The sequence below is a fragment of the Symphalangus syndactylus genome, chromosome 3 (genome assembly GCF_028878055.3).
Source record: "Symphalangus syndactylus isolate Jambi chromosome 3, NHGRI_mSymSyn1-v2.1_pri, whole genome shotgun sequence".
Classification (NCBI taxonomy): Eukaryota; Metazoa; Chordata; class Mammalia; order Primates; family Hylobatidae; genus Symphalangus; species Symphalangus syndactylus.
In genome coordinates this window covers 139,997,277-140,017,613 of record NC_072425.2, presented here as the reverse complement: position 1 = coordinate 140,017,613, position 20,337 = coordinate 139,997,277, and the positions used below count along the sequence as shown (strand labels likewise).

General features: G+C 39.4%; 1 protein-coding gene across 16 annotated transcripts in view; it reads right to left on the bottom strand.

The window, feature by feature from the left end:
• Positions 1-20,337, bottom strand: part of JHY (junctional cadherin complex regulator) — a 92,162-nt gene that overhangs the window by 30,679 nt on the left and 41,146 nt on the right. For 9 of the 16 annotated variants that reach the window (XR_008656792.2, XR_008656793.2, XR_008656794.2 and 6 more), the window contains 2 exons: positions 12,911-13,557; positions 672-966 (listed from right to left, as the gene is read on the bottom strand). The exons of 2 other annotated variants lie outside the window; for them this stretch is intronic. Coding sequence is in view for 11 of the 14 variants with exons in the window: in XM_055273520.2 (XP_055129495.1) it covers positions 672-966; positions 12,911-13,557 (942 nt within the window). In the remaining 3 variants the exon portion in view is untranslated. Of the gene's footprint in view, positions 1-671; positions 967-12,910; positions 13,558-13,737; positions 13,804-17,465; positions 17,577-20,337 lie in introns of those variants that run through there. 5 more of the 16 variants (XM_055273519.2, XM_063636598.1, XM_063636600.1 and 2 more) reach the window with 5 other exon arrangements.

Here is a 20,337-nt window from a genome sequence, read left to right as displayed (position 1 = left end):
TACTGAAAACATTCTACTTTGGGTCCCCAATTTTACTTGTTAAATCATGTAGGCCCTGTGAAAAAAGATTTAAGTGCACAAAGGTGCTAGTAATGGTGAATTTATTTAAGACAAAGAACTCAGTAAAGGTCAGCTAATGTTTGAGAGGAAAGTTCAATCACTGATCAGCCCAGGTATTTTACTGCAGAAGTTGGGGTGAGATTAGGGCCAAGATGAGTCCTCATGGTGGCAGATGGTGGGAAAATGCAATGGCAACAGGAGCTTTCACTCACTCAGCCCTACTTTCTCTACTTTTTAAGATATGAGAATGACCTGGGAAGAAATAATTTAATAACCATGAAGACTCAGGTTAGCATGGGGCTTGGGGTGGAGTATGGAAGCTTTCCTGAGGAAGGGATGTTTCAGCTGGGGATGAAAGGAGGAGTTTTGCGAAGATGACTTGAACAGGAGGGAGAAATGGGCATCCCTGGCAGAAACAACTTCTAGAAAGAAGCGGAGGGAAACCCCAGGGAGTAGCAGGGGCAGGAGTAAGACACTCCTTAGGACTCTGGGCCACCCAGTGTGGCAGCAACTCAGTAACGACCATCCCTGTTCCAGGGCTATAATTACATCAAGGTCCATCTGTATTCTCAAAATGGAAGGGTTACTTGGTAAAATGGCGCTTTTATTACCTTACTGCTGATTCTTTTCTTATGCTTTTTTCCCTTTTCCAGTTGAAACAGATAGCCTTCAGAATTGCTACGGCTAATTTTCACTTGGTTTCTTTGGCTTCTCTCTGAACTGAGTTGGGATTCACTTTCTACCCTTGACAGTATAGGTGGAAGCGTGACTCTAGATAAGGCCCCTTCACTGGGCTGCACGTCGGTCAGCTGCACCAAGGCTTGCTGATGCTGCTCCATTATCTGGGTGAGCCATGAATCTGGAGAAGCTCTAACCAGCTGGCTGTCAGAAGAAGAATGGAATTTCCTTAATTAAAAAAAAGGCACAAATCTATTAATAAAATCCAAATACATAAGACATCTAGCATTACAAGTCTTTATGAACCATTAATTTGATGTATTTATCACTCTCAAATCAATGACCTTTGGCTTAATCTTATCATGAATACATTAATTTCTTATTTATCTTAAACTCCTCCTCTTTTTCCTTTAAGACAGTATACATTTTATTTAGAACTTTCGTTTAGTGCATTCAGAATAGAAAAAACACCATTTTGAAAAATCAAAGACCTTCCCACTGCAAAATACCTAGAAATATTGCATTACATTAAACATCCTTTAAATACATAGTTGAATTGGTGAGATAAATAGAAATCTCCAAAGACCAAAACGAACAAAAGGAATAAAAACCAAAGCAGATTTTAGATTAGCTGAAGTTATAGCTTTCTTTACAAGAGTTTTGGGTCTACAGGCTTGAGTTTTAATAGTTAATGCCGGTATAGGATATGCAAGATCTTGGTACTGTGTGAGGCAGGGAATCAGAACAAAGATCACTGTGAGAAGACTATAACTTGAGGTGCTACATCCTCAGTTAAAAGCGACATTAATTAAAAACCCATTCACCAGCCATGAGAAACAACAAGTAAGTCTGTCTGTCTTGGTCTCTGGGCTCTGAATAGAAAAACAACCCCCACTCCCTTCAAAAAACCCAAGAACAACAACAACAAGCTCTTGTGAATATCTATAGGACAATATTCGGATTTCAAATTTACCTTACCCACAAAATCACGGAAATCCAACATGAAGAAACTAATATAACAATGATCTTGGATGAGGGATACTTCTGTAGTATCTGGCAGAAGCAAATATAAAACTTCTCTGGAGAAATACACTCCCACCCAAGCCTGCCTAGGTTTCCACAGAAAAGGTGGCTAAATGTAAGTTCACAATCCAAAGTCCTTGCCCATAAGAGAAATAATCTACCAAGTATGAGAGTGAGCAGACACACATGCACACACATACGAATAGCAACAGTAGAATTCCAAGAACTTCAGATGATAGAGATATTAGATAACATTCATAAGGTAGTTTAAGATGAGTAAAGACATGAGAAAAGAAGTTAAGAACCTGAGAAACATATTTAAAAATCCTGTATTTTGGAAAAAGAACAGAGGGGTTTTAATGAGAACCAAATAGAAATTCTAGTCATGGAAAATACCATCACTGAAATTTAAAACTCAGTGGATACATTAAAGAGCATATATTGGACACAGGTAAAGAGAGATTTATTAAGCTGGAAAACTTATTTGAAGAAATTTTTCAGAAAGAAGCATTGAGAAATAAAAGGTGTAAAATAAAAACAGTTAAAAAGGCACGAAGTCTAGAATAGACAATCTAATATACAGCTATTTGGGGTTCCTACAGGAGAAAACAGAGTAAATTTGAGAGACATAATATTCAAAGGGAACATGTGTGATAATTTTTCAGAATTTATGAAAGAGATGAATCTTAAGATTTAGGAATTATAGAAGAGTCTCAGGCAGAATTAAAAATTTCATACCTAAGCATATCACACTGAAACTTCAGAACACCAAAAACAGAGGAAACACTTAAAAACCAGTAAGAGAAAATAAAAACAAAACAAATGTTAATTATATTGACAAAAGACTTTTCAAAGCAACGCAGAAACCAGGAGACAGAAAAGTAATATTTTCAAATAGTTGAATTCTTCACAATATTAAACTATATTTCAAAATAGCAAAATAAAGAAGTTTTCATGTAAATTTACCATACTTATTAAAAGAACTTCTAAAGGATTTACTTCAGGAATAAAGGGTAACATGGAAGAAAGGATGTGAGGCAAAGACATTAATAAACAATTGGCTAAATATAATGCAGTATTAACTCTAGACAACAATAATAAAAGCAGTGACTAATTTTGAATACACAAGGTGATAGAAAAGTTGCTGAACAAAGTAATATGTATGACAGGAAAGGTGACTGGATTAAAACAATCTAATAATTTTGAACATGTTCTAGAGGAGAATGGGAATATGAATTTAATGCTAGACTAGTTAAGTACATGAGTTACAATAAAATAATATAAAGAGAATATATATTTGCAAATCAGTAGAAGGAAAAATAAAGAAAATTCTATCAGGTTAATAGAGGATATAAAAGAAATAGAGAAGTACAGAGAAAGTAGGGTGATTCGGAAGGACAAATTAAGATGGTAGAAATAAATTCAAAGGTATTAGTGCCACAATAAATGTAAGTAGTTTTTTTGGTTGGTTTGTTTTTTGAGACAGCGTCTCAGTTTATCACCCAGGTTGGAATGCACTGGCAAGATTTTGGCTCACTGCAACCTCTGACTTACGGGCTCAAGTGATTCTCCCACCTCAGCCTCCTGATTAGCTGTGGCCACAGATGCACCCCACCATGCCTGGCTAATTTTTGTAGAGACAGGGTTTTGCCATGTTATCCAGGCTGGTCTCAAACTCTTGGACTCAAGCGATCCTCCCTTCTCAGCCTCCCAAAGTGCTGGTATTATAGGTGTGAGCCACTGCACCTGGCCTATAGTTTTAAGTCACTAGTTAAAAGTGAGTTTAAGAATGAATAAAGAAACAAAATCCAACATACTATTTAAAAGAGACACACTTAAATCATAAGAAGACTGAAAAGTTTGAAGATGATGGAAAAAATACACCAGACTCAATGCTGAAAAGCTGGTGTAGCTGTATTAGTATCAGAAAGCATAAACTTTAAGAAAGAAGCATTATTAGGAATAAAAATATTGATTACATCAGGATTAAAAGAATTCATCAGGAAGATTTGTCAATTATAAATCTGCAGGTACCTAATAACATAAGTTCAAAATACATAAAGCAAAAATTAATGGAATTGTGAGGCAAAACTGACAATTCTTAAAGAGGGAGATGCCAGCTCAACAGTTTCAGTAACTGATATAACAAACAGAGAAACTTAATTAGGCTATAGAAGACTTAAAAGACCTATTCAACAAGCCTACTCGTACATAGAATGTAAGTACATAGAATGATGTAATCAACAACTGCAGAAAACAAATGAGGAACATTTGGTTACATTGACCAAAACATTAGGCCAAAAACAAGTATCAAAAAATATCAAAAACTTGATATCATGTGAATGATGTTTTCTGACAATAATTGTTTTGTTAGATATATAACAATAAAAATATCTAAAATAACCTTATATGTTTTGAAATTTATAAACATACTTCCAAATAACTGATCATCCAAGAGGCAATTATAATGGAATTAGAAAATACTTAGAACTAGATGAGCGAGGTGGCTTGTGCCTGTAATCCCAGCAGCTCAAGGGGCTGAGGCAGGAAGGCGGCTTGAGCCGAGGAGTTTAAGACCAGCCTGAGCAACATAATGAGACCCTGTCTCTAAATAAATTTTAAAAATTAGTTGAGTGTGGTGGAGGCTGTCTGTAGTCCCAGCTAGTGGGGAGCCTGAGGTGGGAGCATCACTTGAGCTCAGGAGGTGGAGGCTGCAATGAGCTAGGATCACTCCGTTGCACTCCAGCCTGGGCAACATGGTGAGACCCTGCCTCTAAAAAGAGAAGAAAATACTTAGAACTAAACAAAAATAAAAATACTACATTTTAAAACATGTGGGAAGCAACTAAAACATACTTAGAGGAATATTTATAATTTTAAATTATATTGGAAAAGAAGAATGCCTTAGAAGTAATGAGCTAAGCATTTAAAACAGAAGTTAAGGGCCGGGAATGTTAGCTCATGCCTGTAATCCAAGCGCTTTGGGGGGCCAAGGTGGGTGGATCACTTGAGGTCAGGAGTTCGGGACCAGCCTGGCCAACATGGTGAAACTCCGTCTCTACTAAAAATATAAAAATTAGCTGGACGTGGTGGCCCACGCCTGTAATCCCAGCTACTTGGGAGGCTGAGGCATGAGAATTGCTTGAACCTGGGAGGTGGAGGTTGCAGTCAGCCGAGATCACAGCAATGCACTCCAGCCTGGGCAACAGAGTGAGACTCTGTCTCAGTAAATAAATAAATAAATAAATAAATAAATAAATAACATAAGTTAAGAAGTCAAAAACACTGAAGTAAATTCAAGCAATATCAAAGAAAGGAAGTAAATATATGAGAACAAAGATGGATAAAATAGAAAACAAAACCAAAACATAGAGGAACAGTTGTTGTTTTTGAAATGACAGATGAAATAGACAATCCTTTTGTGAGGCTGATGAAGAAAAAGAGAGAGAAAACACAAATAAACTATGGTGGTTTCTTCTGAGTTAGAAGGACAGAATAAATTTCTGCTTTGAAAAAGGAATTTCTGGCCAGGTGTGGTGGCTCACGCCAGTAATCCCAGCACTTTGAGAAGCTGAGGTGAGTGGATCACCAGAGGTCAGGAGTTTGAGACCAGCCTAGCCAACATGGCAAAATGCTGTCTCTACTAAAAATATAAAAATTAGCCGGGCGTGGTGGCATGTGCCTGTAATCCTAGCTACTTGGGAGGCTGAGGCAGAAGAATCGCTTGAACCTGGGAGGCAGAGGTTGCAACGAGCCGAAATTGTGCCACTGCACTCCAGCCTGGGTGACAGAGCAAGACTCTGTCTCAAAAAAAAAAAAAAAAAAAAAAAACCTAAAACAACAAAAAGGGAATTTCTATTTCTTGTCATGGTCCTTACCAAACAGGAGGCACCCACAGTGACCTGCAGTCACACAGGCAGCTGGTTACCATGTAATGTTTTACATATTCAAAAAATAAAATAAAATTTAAAATCAATGAGAAGAAAAGAAAATCCTAACACTGACTACAAAGCAAAACAAATGAATCTAACTGTATGTTAAACTGATTACCGCTACCAAGAGAAAGGAAATAATTTCTGAAGTAATTTCGAGTCAACGTAGTTTGGTTGTACACCCTTAGAAGGATATAGAGGGAGGAAAAAGAATGGCAAAGAAATCATGAGCTTTACTTAGACTGACTGTTTGGTAGTGGTACTGGCATTGTAATTATAAAACTATTTGTACATATACTGTAGGGAAGGGTAAGTGTGTTAACATATTGATGTTTTGGTAAACTAAGGTTTTCACTGTTGGAAAAATGAGATACAAATATGGAAAAGGAGAAGCATGAGGAAGAATCCAGAGCTGTTGGATTTGAGGTATCTGTGTGACCCCAATAGTATACAGAAATATGTATTGGTATAGGCATACTTATAGAAAGAGGTTCAGGTACAGGTATTTTCTAGCTCTAACTGCTGAGATCTTGGGTCTAGAAGCAATAACATTTCAGTGGCAATGAGAACACATAGCTCTCAAATCTTGGTTTCTAAATTCCATTCCTTACCAAAAAGAATTAGGGCTTTTTGGAGAAACTGATGCTTCCGCATGAGTTCAGGGAAAGTCCAAAGGTAAACCTAGAACATATTACTATGCCGGAAAACAAAGAAGTGCTCAAAGGCAAAAGATGTTACATCAAAAGGACCCAGGAGCTGGAGTGAAGGGGCTCCCACTGCTCAAATCCAAGACAGTGACAACATATACAGTATAATGATGGTAATAGACTTTAACATTTTTATAGAAAAAGATTTATGAGCCCATAATGATACTAGAGAGAGAGAGAGAGAAAGAAAGAAAGAAAGAAAGAGAGAAAAAGGAAGAGGAAAAGGTCTTATTTCAACAGCCATGTAATGAATGTATAGGTATTGATAGAATTATAAAATCACCATTTTGCAACCCAAATGTAATGAATGATTTAGGTAAGCATTGTCAGTGGATGCTAAAACCACTGTACAAAAAGCTGTTGAAAACTAGGATATTTACACTGTCTCAAATATTAATTACTTATAAAGGGAAAATGTTCCTTTACAATGGGGAGATCTGGTAGTCACTACCTTAATCAAAAGGTTTAACTTAGCATCACCAATAATATGATAGCCTGATAGTATGTATCCCCTGGTATAATGCAATAAAAAGTACACCAAATCACCTAAGCAGTATTCTTGCCTGAAATGTTCAACCTAAATATAACTATCCAAAAACAATAAATTTTTTCCAAAAAGGCATTGTTATAGAAAACAATGAAAAGTGAGCATTGGACAATTTGTTCTAGATTTTTTTTTTTTTTTTTTTTTTTTTTTGAGACAGAGCCTCACTCTGTTGCCCAGGCTGAAGTGCAGTGGCATGATCTCAGCTCACTGCAACCTCTGCCTCCGGGGGCTCAAGAGATTCTCCTGCCTCAGCCTCCCGAGTAGCTGGGACTACAGGTGCCTGCCACCACACCCGGCTAGTTTTTGTATTTTTAGTAGAGTGGGGGTTTCACCGTGTTGGCCAAGCTGGTCTCGAATTCCTGACCTCAAGTGATCCACCTGCCTTGGCCTCCCACAGTGCTGGGATTACAGGCGTGAGCCACCATGCCCAGTCTGTTCTAGATTTTTTTTTTTAATTAAAGAGACAAAAAGCAAATTAAATGTATGAACACTGAATACTGGATCAGGAATTTTTTAAAAAAAGCTGTAAAAGACATTTTGGAGACAAGTAATACAATTTAAAAATGTACTTATCATACATGATATTGTGTATAATAACGTCAATATTCTTAGATGTGATAATGGTGTGACTGTTGTATAGGACAATGTCCTTATTCTTAGGGGCTGAATATTGAAATATTTAGAGATAAAATATTGTGATTCTGAACTTCCTTTCAAATAGTTCAGTAAATAGATAGCAAATGTGGCAAAATTTTAGCACTGGTGAATCTAGATGAAGCACTATAGGTGTTTATTGTAGATATTTTCCCCCAAGTTTTTACTAGGTGTGAACAATTTCAAAATGAAAAGGTGGTAGAAAAAACATGGCAGAATAAACATGTGATTTAACTCTCAAATGCAAATCAAAATTATATATAAAGAGATTTTTAAAAGACGTCAACCCACAAAGATAAAAAGAACAAAATGGGGGAAAAAGAGCAAATATTTTGGAAGCAGAAAGCAGATGGTTGAATGGTAACTGTCTTAGCAGACTCAAAAAAGTGGAATCTAAGTTAGCAGCATGTAAAGCAGAGAAGCCACAGTTTACACCATAGAATCCTGTAAGGCTCATGAGCTGCAAGTGGGAGTGGTGGTGGTGAAAGTCTATGTGAGAGTTACTTTAAAAAGATTTGGTTGAAAGTCTGTTTAAGAAGCAGTCAGGGTAGGGAGTGGTGGCTCTCGCCTGTAATCCCAGCACTTTGGGAGGCCGAGGTGGGCGGATCATGAGGTCAAGAGATCGAGACCATCCTGGCCAACATGGTGAAACCGTGTCTCTACCAAAAATCCAAAAACCAGCCGGGAGTGGTGGCGAGCACCTGTAGTCCCAGCTGCTCAGGAAGCTGAGGCAGGAGAATCGCTTGAACCCGGTAGGCAGAGGTTGCAGTGAGCTGAGATCGTGCCACTGCACTCCAGCCTGGCGACAGAGTGAGACTCCGTCTCTGGAAATAAAAAAAAGAAGCAGTCAGATCTCCAGATCATCTTCTCCATTTTGTGCACCCAGGCAACTGTCCCTTCCCTCTCTCCGCAGCTCACTGGAGGTTTTCATTCTGAAGAAGCCAACGAGTCTTCTGCCTGTGAAGCACTAAGCACAGATAATAAATCTGACCACCAAGAGAAAAGACCTAAAACTTACAAGAAGGGCTTCCTATCACATGGCCCTCACAGATCATTCTATAGGCACTCAAAGTCAACAAGCGCTGTCACTCAGAGCTTCCAATAAGCTTTCTAGTCCCTCATACTTGATCATGAGAAGACGATCAAGAATTGCCAGACATCTGACACAAGCCCTAAGGTGGAAGGCAGCAAAATAGGAGAAGAGAAACAAACAACACTGACAAAGACCTAGAGGAAAGAGAAACAAAGCAGGGAATTAAAAACACTTAAAAATTCAGTCACAAGGGCCCTCGTTGAAAATCTAAGAAGATGTTGAGAAAAAAGGATGTTGTATCCACGAACCAAAACATGAGGCTATAAAACGAGGAACACTCAGAAACCAATAACAGAAACAACAACAAAAAAATCCTGTTGGAAATTAACAAACATGATAGCAGTAGAAAGGCTGGAAGCTAGGACTGAGAAACCCTCCCAGACAGCAGAACAAAATTACAAAGAAATGGAGAACGAAAGAGAAAACAAAATCATAATAACAGTCCTGGAAAAACACATCTGAATCACAGGAGTTTCTAGAAAGAGCAAACAGAAAATGGTTGAAAGGAACTACCCATAAGATGACTCAAGACATTTTCCCAGAACTGAAGGTCATATGTTTTCAGGTTTAAAAGCCCCAGCTCAATCTATGAAAATAGACCTATACGAAGGCACACTATTATGAAATTTCACTTCAGTAGAGAAAAAGAAAAGATCCTAAAGCTTCCAGAAAAAAAACAAAACAAAACAAAACAAAACCAGGTTATACACAAAGGATCAGGAATAAGGTGGCTTCAGATTTCTCAACAGCAACACTGGATGCAAGAAGGCAATTCTAGGGACAATGATTTTCCATCTAGAATTCTACAATCTTCTGCCAAGTTACCAATCAGGGGTGAGGGCAGAAGAAAGATAATTTCAGCAAGATCTCAAAACATTTACCTCTCAAGAAATGGAGGATGTTCTCTATCAAAATTAGAGAGGAAACTAAGAAAGAACGGGGATGGAAAAAACAGGAAGGGTGACGAAGGAGAAGAGTGAAGAGGTTCTCCATGAGGACATGGAGATTCTCAAGGATAATATGAGCACAACAGCGGAATGCAGTCAGAAAACAAGTGTGGCACAAGACTCTGGCACGCTGAGAACTGCCCATCACACTGTCCCCTGTCCTTGTTTTCAATCTGAAAAAAATGCCGGAAGGGGTGCTCAAACAAAGGAAAATGTGAGATACTGAAAAAGAGAATCCTATCAGAAGAAAGGCAAAGGGAATCCTCAGCAGGACAGCTGCATAGCAAGTCCAGAAAGAGAAAGAAAGTAAAGGTGTCTAGAAAGTCTGGCTCCAAGAAAGAGACAAGAATTGAGAAATTGTCCGATGGGGTTGTCCTTATGGAAACTTATACTAAGAGGCTACTCATAAGTGTAGGATCGATTAGCTGTATGTACAGAGAAAATTAAGCAAAAGCAGCCCAGGAGGTTGAGGCTGCCAAAAAAATTAAAAAAAAAAAAGAAATGAAAACAGGGACATGATTATAGATATAATAAAGGTGGAATAATATTAAAGTTATTTAAATACTACAAAAAGCTTTATGACAGGCCGGGCGCGGTGGCTCACGCTTGTAATCCCAGCACTTTGGGAGGCCGAGGCGGGCGGATCACGAGGTCAGGAGATCGAGACCACGGTGAAACCCCGTCTCTACTAAAAAATACAAAAAATTAGCCGGGCGCGGTGGCGGGCGCCTGTAGTCCCAGCTACTCGGAGGCTGAGGCAGGAGAATGGCGTGAACCCGGGAGGCGCAGCTTGCAGTGAGCCGAGATTGCGCCACTGCACTCCAGCCCGGGCGACAGAGCGAGACTCTGTCTCAAAAAAAAAAAAAAAAAAAAAAAAAAAAAAGCTTTATGACAGTACATTTTAAAACTTGGCATAAAAGGAAAATTTTTCCTAGAAAAATATAATGTATTAAACTGACTAAAATGAAAATGAAAAGACTGCAAAGTCTTACAATGATTATAGTAAATGCATCAGGAGTTTAAAATCTGCTCACAAAGAGCAAAAAGACAAACAAAACCCACCAATGGCCCAATAGTTTTAGAGGAAAATCCTATCAAACCTTCAAGTGACAGATAAGGCCAATTGTTTTTTTTTTTTTTTTTTTTTTTTTGAGACCGAGTCTCGCTCTATCACCCAGGCTGGAGTGCAGTGGCGCAATCTCGGCTCACTGCAAGCTCCACCCCCCGGGTTCACGCCATTCTCCTGCCTCAGCCTCTCCAAGTAGCTGGGACTACAGGCGCCTGCCACCACGCCCGGCTAATTTTTTGTATTTTTAGTAGAGACGGGGTTTCACCATGGTCTCGATCTCCTAACCTCGTGATCCGCCCGCCTTGGCCTCCCAAAGTGCTGGGATTACAAGCGTGAGCCACCGCGCCCGGCCCAGATAAGGCCAATTGTATATCAAGTGTCCCAGAGGATGCAAAAAGAGGAAATAGTCCTCAACTCATTTTATAAGGCTGGTATTTTCTTGATAATCCACCCAGTCAAGGCCAGTGGCAGATAGGAAAATTATAAGCCAATTTCACTTCATGTATATGAAAATGTTAAATATTAAACAAAGTGTTAACACATCAAATCAAGCAACTTATTAAAAATGCACTATGACAAATTGGGTTAACCCTAGGAATAAAAGGATAGTGCATCATCAGAAAAATCTGTTAACATATTTCATCACATTAAAGGATTAATAGAGAAATGTTTCAACTAATGCAGAAAAAGTATTTGATAAAATCAAATACTCATTTATGATAAAAGTTATTTGCAAAGAGGAATAGGAGGAAATTTCCTATCTATCATCTATCTATTACCAAAAACTAAATTTTTTTTTAATGGTAAAAGTGTTAGAAACAATCTTTCTAAAATCAGGAAAAAAAAAGACAAAGATGCCTGCTATTTATCATTATCTCTTCTAGGAAGCTAACTTTAAATCTTATTAAATCTGCATTCCATACCACCAAGTGTAGCACTTAAATGTTCTTTGATCAACTCACAAGGGAATAATTGTCTCCCTACTTTGAAAGTTAAGTTCCTTGAAGGTGCCTCACACACCATACTTCTTTTGTACCTTGTACAGCATTTAGCATTGTAGCATTATATTCAGCATGTTAGGTATGTAGAAAGGACGTTTGATCGAAGAACACCAAGAAATAGTGCCTGAAGTAATTTTTAAAATAACTTTCATTTTCCTGTTTATAGAAGTTATACATTGTAGGGAACTTGAACTGTTCTGAAAATATAAGAATTCATTTTTAAAATCCCAATCTCTCTCGCTAGAGATAACCGCTATTGACATTTTGGTGAATTTTTCTTCTGTGCATATTTTAACACAGTAGAACTCATACTCCTGAGATGTACTTTTTTTTCCACCAGTGTCATTCAACCCAAGGTGTAATTTTGTACCTTACTATTTTCTTCCTACAGAAGCATTTCCTCATAACCATAATTTTTAGTGGTTCCATGATACTAAATATCATAATTTACCTAAACATTCCCTATTGTTGGATTTTTAGGTCACTTTATAAATGATGATTTTTTTTGTATGTGCATATTTTTCTGTATTTTAGATTATTTTCTCAGTATAGGTCATGATATTGTTGGAGATCATTTGTTTCCTCCAAACATTACTTGCGACCCTCAAAACACACGGATGTTTTTTGACTGTGTCCCTCTGTCCTCCTCTCCCTCCAACTTCTAGTTTAACTACAGTGGAAAAACAGAGGAGACAGGGAAGAGGAAAAGAAATCCATCAAAAGTAGACTCTTGGCTGGGCACGGTGGCTCACACTTGTAATCTCAGCACTTTGGGAGGCCAAGGCAGGTGGATCACTTGAGGTCAGGAGTTCGAGACCAGCCTGGCCAACATGATGAAACTCTGTCTCTACTAAAAATACAAAAATTAGCCTGGTGTGGTGGTGAACACCTGTAATCCCTGCTACTTGGGCGGCTGAGGCAGGAGGATTGCTTGAACTCGGGAGGCGGAGGTCACAATGAGCCAAGATCATACCACTGCACTCCGGCCTGGGCAACAGAGCAAGACTCTGTCCAAAAAAAAAAAAAAAAAAAAGTGGACTCTTTGAGGCAGGAATCAGAGTTAAGGAAGTTGTTAGGTGAACTCTTCTTCTCACCTAGCCATCCTTATGGATTCCTCTTCCCCTTCTCCATCTCCCGTCTTTCTGCAGCAGTCTCTCCTTTCTCCTCTAGAAAACCACTCGAGAAAAGGGAATTCTTACCATAACATTTCTAAGTTCCTGTATTTTGTCTCTGTATAAGGCTGTTTGGGTTGTTTCTTATTTTCAGTTGATCCATGAGTATTTACGTGATAAACAAACTGAGAGCCTTTCTGGCTCAGGAGCACATGTCTCTTAGAAAGTTCATTAAGGTGGTTCAAATCCATGTCAGAAAGGGTGTGTAGCTGCTGATATGAACATCTTTTCTCTTCTTGGTCTTCGTGTCCTCTTTCTTTATTAACATTCAGCCCAGAGTCATATCCAGTAGAGTTTTTATGTAAGACCTTGTCAAAAGCCTGTTTTGGCGGAGCAAATGTATTGGAGGTTTCTTTGAGATTCTGGCTCCTAAATGTCCTTGAGGCTTGTACATCATTGTTAGAGGCATGCATAATGACAATGGATTCAGGCTTTCTTGAAGTATTAAGAGGCTTATTTTGGTTTTGTTGCTGCCTGGGAGGGTTATTCTGATTCCCCTGACTGGCAGTCACCTCTTCCGTTGTGAAAGACTTCAAGCCATTCTGGTGCTTTCGAATCTTGAGCTTGGCTGGTCTTCTGGAAGGTTGATGGTCATTCACCGTGTCGGAAGGTTGCCCTCTTGGTACATTGCTTGATTTTGTACTTTCATATTGAGACCAGTGTTCCTGGTAATTCTAAAGAGATATTTTGGTTAATGTAAAATTAGAAGACTGGCACTCTTCACAAATCTTATTTTTTTTATTATTTATTTATTTGAGACGGAGTCTCGCTGTCTCCCAGGCTGGAGTGCAGTGGTGCGATCTCAGCTCACTGCAAGCTCCACCTCCCGGGTTCACACCATTCTCCTGCCCCAGCGCACAAATTTTAAATTAGTGTTTTTCAAATTGGGGGTTAAGACTTCTAGGAAGGTGAACATACAACTGAAAGCAGATAAAGAAAAAGTAAAGGATTTTTTTCCTAATTTCAGGAAATTGGAGAGTTAATAACTGAGTAATTCCTCCTGGAAATTTAGGATTATAAGCCTAGAAAGAAACAGAAAGCTTAGAATGGGCCTTTATACTAAGGGCAAGTCTTTGGCTTCAAAGTTTAACTTTTAAAAGTTAAGTCTTTGACTCAAAAGTGTTGCCAACTTGGGGGATGGGGTGGGGAAGCTTTACTTTGAGACATACGGAGAAAGTACAAATGCGAATCTACATCACAGTATACAAGCTTATTTTAAGTAACATGAATATTTTTAAAAATCTTAACCAGAAAACACTAATAATTTGCTTTACAAACCAAGTACAAATCTAATATTAAATACAATTCAGATGATCAGATCTTTTACTCATGCTGGTCAGAAGCTAGAAATGACCTCTTCACCAGATGAAACAAATTAGATTTTATTCAGAGGATTATAAAAGAGCCTGTGCTGTGATAGGACATCTGTGAAGCCACAAGGGCTGTTTTGCTTCTGTTCCTTAATATAGCCTGCGCTCAGGCAATCAAACATCTGGGGGAAATATTTCAATTTCAGAACAGTCTTTATGCTTTTCAAAGTCTGCTAACAACAAAATGTACTCCTGGTATAATAGATACACTATGTAACTATATTGTGCTATTGCCATTTAGAAATATTTTCCAAGGAATAAAGCACTCATTACTTTGTGAAAAACTAGCTGAGTTAAGAGGCCTTTGCAAAGAATGATTAAATGCTTATTGAAAACAGCAGGATGACCATATGCATCAGTGTGTTATATAACTGCAACATATTTCTTCCTTTCTGAACACATATACTAAAAAATCTCTTTAGCTTATATCTATAAAACATTAACTGAAAAATGCAACAGTTGGATGAATGATTATTTTAACTTGCTAGAAAGAATGATCAAATTACTGTGATAAGAGTTCAGCTTTGATTTCTCTTTTCTGATACATTCTGATACAACCACTAAGACTCATCCTATTCCTGTATAATATTAAGCAGTGTTCTATTTCTAGTGAAATCACGTTATAATAATGTTGAGATTGTTACATTTAAAACAGTAATATACAATGTTACTTATCATATTATATTTTTAAGAAATAATGACTTCTAATTTGAAATTTAGAAGCTGTTCTTATGAGAATTTGAGCTTTCTGGGGGATTGGCCAGGCTCTGATTAGTTCCTACATACTTTAAATTTTTACTTGTGGTGCTCCCCAAAACGGGAAAGCTTCTTTTCTGTATTCCAGGTAAATTCTAGGTATTCCTTCCATGCAGTAAATTGAGCTGCATGGGGAAATGTGGGCAGGAAGGCTCTGCAAATCCATAGCTCTAAGAAAATCCTTTCTTGTAATGGATCCAGAAAATAATTGCTATTTTACAATATTATAGGTGTGGTCGTGGAACATAGAAGCTCTTTTTATGGCTGGCAGCACTGTTCGTGAAGGTCAAAAATGCCCCCCTTGACTGTGACCTAAAAATATTAATTGATGCTGATAATGTCATTCTTTTCAATATTTGTTCAGCCTTTAACTTGCTAGAGAAGTAACTGGGATGCTGCCATCTAAATGTACTTTTCCTAGTTTTCTCTCTTTTCACCAAAAAAGAAAATACTTCTTAGAAATTTCTTGGGTACTAGATCTGAAATCCTGGGTTACCACTTGATCTTAATCGGGTTATTACCTTTGCTGCCGACAATCCAGATCACAATAGTACTCTTCACAGGGCGCTTTGACAACAAGGCCAAGGACCCATCATTTTATGAAACTTCAATTGTCTCAAGTGTTAAATCTGCTATTCACATAAATATAAGTGCCCAGAGATGGCATTTCAGTCCCCAGAAAGGAAGCCATTTATGGGCTTGATACGATTTTTCTCACCTTCCAAGCAGCCTACTTGAGATCTGTGGTTTACTGAAGATTTATTACCCTACAATTGGGGCATCAGGTGTCACTCTTTAGGTGGCAAGACCTGAGTTCCCTGAAGTTAATATACAAAGCCATTCTCAGATGATTTAATCTCCATCAGCACTGAAATCCTCTATTCCATGATGCTCTCACTGGGGTTCTTTTGTTACCAACACCCGCAATCAGTACATACTCCATGCACTTAGAATAACTGCTTAATGGCAGTAGGTTTTCGTGTCACACATGGAGTGTTAGCATGGGGCAATCCTGATGCCTAATGCTGGGATGATAATTTCTTAGTGGGACTCATCCTTAGTTATTAGTTAATGCTCATTCATACTGTGCCACCCAAGAGAAGTTTGTCCCCGACCCTGTGAAAGGCAGCACCTGGTTGTTTCTCTTTTACGGCTTTCCTGTTCACGTGTCATAAGCAGACGGGACAATGCCTGCTCTGATCTCAACCAGAAAGTTCATCTGTTTCAACACAAAAGCCACCCCTGCTCTTAGTTAACCTGACTCAACCACGGAGTCCCGAGAGTTGTGCCTGGGCTCTGAGATCAGCTCTAAAGTGGAGACATTTCTGTTGTGTTCTGCTTTTCTGCTGTGTTTATGAACAATAAAACATGAGTACTTTAAGCCTGAGATGCAAATTCCATGTGATAATATTAAGAGAATCTCAAGCAAAAATATTAATTGGCTCTAATTTTCTCTGTGGGTAAGGAAGAACTCTGTGTTCAGATGAATAGAAGAAGCATAGATCTATTGACAGTGTTGGAGGCAAAACCAAATTAACAGCTTTTTGGAAAGGTTAATCAGGATTTGATTACAAGGGCTTTCATATTAATTAGTAAAAGGTCCTACATATCTTTAATACTATCATTACCTTTTCTTTGCCTGGAAAGCTAAGAGTTATTTTAGAGGGGTAAGAAAGAAAACATCCTATTTATCCTTTTGAAACATTACTTAATTGGGGAAATTTTAATTTTTTTCTACTGACATGTTGCTTTCCTGGTGCCATGGTTTGAATGTTTGTGTCCTCCCTAAACTCGGACGTTAAATCCTAACCCCCAAGGTAATGCTATTTAAAGGTGGGGTCTTTTCGAGGTGACTAGGTCAGCAGGACAGAGCCCCCATGCATGGGATTGGTGTCCCTATAAAATAGGCTCAAGGAAGCTCATTCCCCCCCTCCATTGTGTGAGGACACAGTGAGAAAGCATCACCAATGAACCAGGAAGCAGATCCTCACCAGACATAGAAACTGCCAGTGTCCTGACCTTGGACTTCCAGCTTCCAAAACTGTGAAAAAAATAAACCTCTGTTGTTTCTAAGCCACCCAATCTATGGTATTTTGTTATAGCAGCACAAACAGACTAAGATATCTGGGAAAGATCTTCTGCCAGTGGGAATGTGCCCCTCACACTGCCCAGCAAGAGTCCTGAGCCTTGAACATACTGCATTCAGCCTGGGCACACAATCTAAGCAGGATTCGGAAAACCCGTAAAGATTCACAGGCATGCGCAAAGCGATTCAGGACGCTAAGGCCTATGTGGCAAAGGTTAAATGAAGAGAGATTACTTGGCTTCAAGTGAAGGCTCTAGGCATGGATAAGACACTTAAATAGAATATGATGATGGCTTGGCTTCAAGTGAAGACTCTAGGCATGGATAAGACTTTTACATAGAATATGATGATGACCATCATTCTCAGTATTTTTAAAGTAAAAATACATAGGCTGAAATGGTCTCAGGCATATCTTCTCTCTTTTCTCGCCCTCTCTCTGGTTTCTCGTTCTTTCTAGCATGTAAATGTATTTAAGTCACTCCTATGAAAAGAAGGAAAGAAACATTCACTTGAATACATTCTCTGGTTAAATCCTATCTCTTTCTTGGCCGGGCACAGTGGCTCACGCCTGTAATCCCAGCACTTTGGGAGGTAGAGGCGGGTGGATCACTTGAGGTCAGGAGTTTGAGACCAGCCTGACAAACATGGTGAAATTAGCTGGGCGTGTTGGCATGCACCTGCAATCCCAGCTACTTGGGAGGCTGAGGCAGGAGAATCTCTTGAACCTGGGAGGCAGAGGTTGCAGTGAGCCAAAATCACCGCACTGTACTCCATCCTGGGTGACAGAACAAGACCCTGTCTCAAAAAACAAAAGCAAAGAAAAAGCTATCCCTTTCTCAGTTCACAGCCAGGCATCTTGATGGCATAGACTGCACTGGTCTCTGCTCCCCATCTCTCATGCTGACCTCTGTCCCCTGCCATAGAGTGTTCCTTCTCCCCATCCCGCTGAAATTGCTTTGTTCAGGCCACCAATAAACTTTTAGTCACCAAATCCTGTGGGCACTTTTTTCTTGACCTTTTTATTTTCAAGTTATTTCAAACTTACAGAAAAATTGCTAGTACGGACAACTCTAAAGGATTCTTATCCAGATTGAACAATTTTAAACATTTGGTCACATTTCATCATTTTTTCTGTCACTCCACCCATAAACACACAAATATACATCTATCTACATATATGCAATTATTATTGTTTGTATTTTTGGTATTTAGTTTTTTCAAGCCATGGAGCCTTCCATATATATGAGTTGCATGTGTAATGTCCCTTGCACGGCACCTCACTGCTGGGTACCTGCTTAGATTACGAACAATCTCTTCTCCAGTCTGAGTCCTGGGATGCTTGAGGCAGACAGCAGCCCTTACCAACTATGTCAACTTTTCCCTCCCTAGACCATACAAACAGCAGCCAGAGCTGTCATGGTTCCTCGTTCCTCCTCCCACTTTCACAGCTTTGCCCGCATTTGTCCTTCTAGGGGCAGCTGAGATACTGACTCCTATGGGGGGTATTTTTCTGTCTTCTTAGGACAGAATTAGGTGCTCTTTTAGTTCCACTGCATTTTGTACCCAGGTCCATATTACTGCATTATAATGATTACATAATGATTCCCACTAAAGTGTTTAACTCCTAGAGGAGAGGTACTGATTTAAAAAAAAAAAAAAAAAAAAAACAAACAAACCTTGGCCAGGAGTGGTGGCTCACGCCTGTAATCCCAGCACTTTGGGAGGCCAAGGCGGGCAGACCACCGGAGTTCAGGAGTTCGAGGCCAGCCCGACCAACATGGAGAAACCCCATCTCTACTGAAAATACAAAATTAGCCGGGCGTGGTGGCGCATGCCTGTAATCCCAGCTACTTGGGAGGCTTGAATCTGGGAGGCGGAGGTTGTGGTGAGCCGAGATTGTGCCATTGCACTCCAGGCTGGATAACAAGAGTGAAACTCCGCCTTAAAAACAAAAAACGGGCCGGGCGCAGTGGCTCACGCCTGCAATCCCAGCACTTTGGGAGGCCGAGGCGGGTGGATCATCAGGAGATTGAGACCGTCCTGGCTAACACAGTGAAACCCCGTTTCTATTAAAAATACAAAAAATCAGCCGGGCGTGGTGGTGGGTGCCTGTAGTCCCAGTTACTCAGGAGGCTGAGGCAGGAGAATGGCTTGAACCCGAGAGGCAGAGCTTGCAGTGAGCTGAGATTGTGCCACTGCACTCCAGCCTGGGTGACAGAGCGAGACTCCATCTCAAAAAACAAAACAAAACAAAAAAAGCCCAACAACTACAAAAAACAACCTTTCTTCAAGTTTTATTTATTGTTTTAAAGAATTTTTGTTGTTGTTTGTTTGCTTGTCTTTTTTTTTTTCTCCCCATATCTTTTGGGCCAGGCACCTAATCCACAGTGCCTGGAATGCAGTAGATACTCAATAAATATTTGTTGTGTGAAATATTTTGATTTTACATAAAGATATTTCACATTAGTGAAGGTTATTGTTGTTAGGCTAGGTTTATGAAACTTTGAAAGTCATTTTTCAAGAAAAAATTTTCAAATGAGACCCATTTTCCCCTGGAGATACACTAAATAATCTTTTTATCTACATTTTGTATTTTTTAGAGACAGGCTCTTGCTCTATTGCCCAGGCTGGAGTACAGTGGCACCTGTAACATCGAATTCCTGGCCTCTAGCAATCCTCCCTCCTTGGCCTCCGAGAAAGCAATAGGATTATAGGCATGAGCCACTGTGCCTGGCCCATGATCTTTAAATGTTTCTTTAATCAGTCAGTAAATATTTACTGAGCATCAGCCTTGAGCAAAGCATTGTGGTAGAGGATGTAGAGAAAAATACAACCGGTACCTTAAATGATCTTGTAGTGTAGTGGGTACAAAAGAAACACAGGCACGGTGGCTCATGCCTGTAATCCTAGCACTTTGGGAGGCGCAGGCGGGCGGATCACCTGAGGTCAGGAGTTCGAGACCAGCCTGGCCAACATGGTGAAACCCCGTCTCTACTAAAAATACAAAAATTAGCCAGGTGTGGTGGTGGGTGCCTGTAATCCCAGCTACTCAGGAGGCTGAGACAGGAGAATCGCTTGAACCTGGGAGGCGGAGGTTACAGTGAGCCAAGATCCTACCATTGCACTCCAGCCTGGGCAACAAGAGCAAAACTCCGTCTCAAAAACAAACAAACAAACAAACAAACAAACAAACAAACAAACACGCACGGGCAGCAGCTAATGAGACACAGCCAAATACGGCA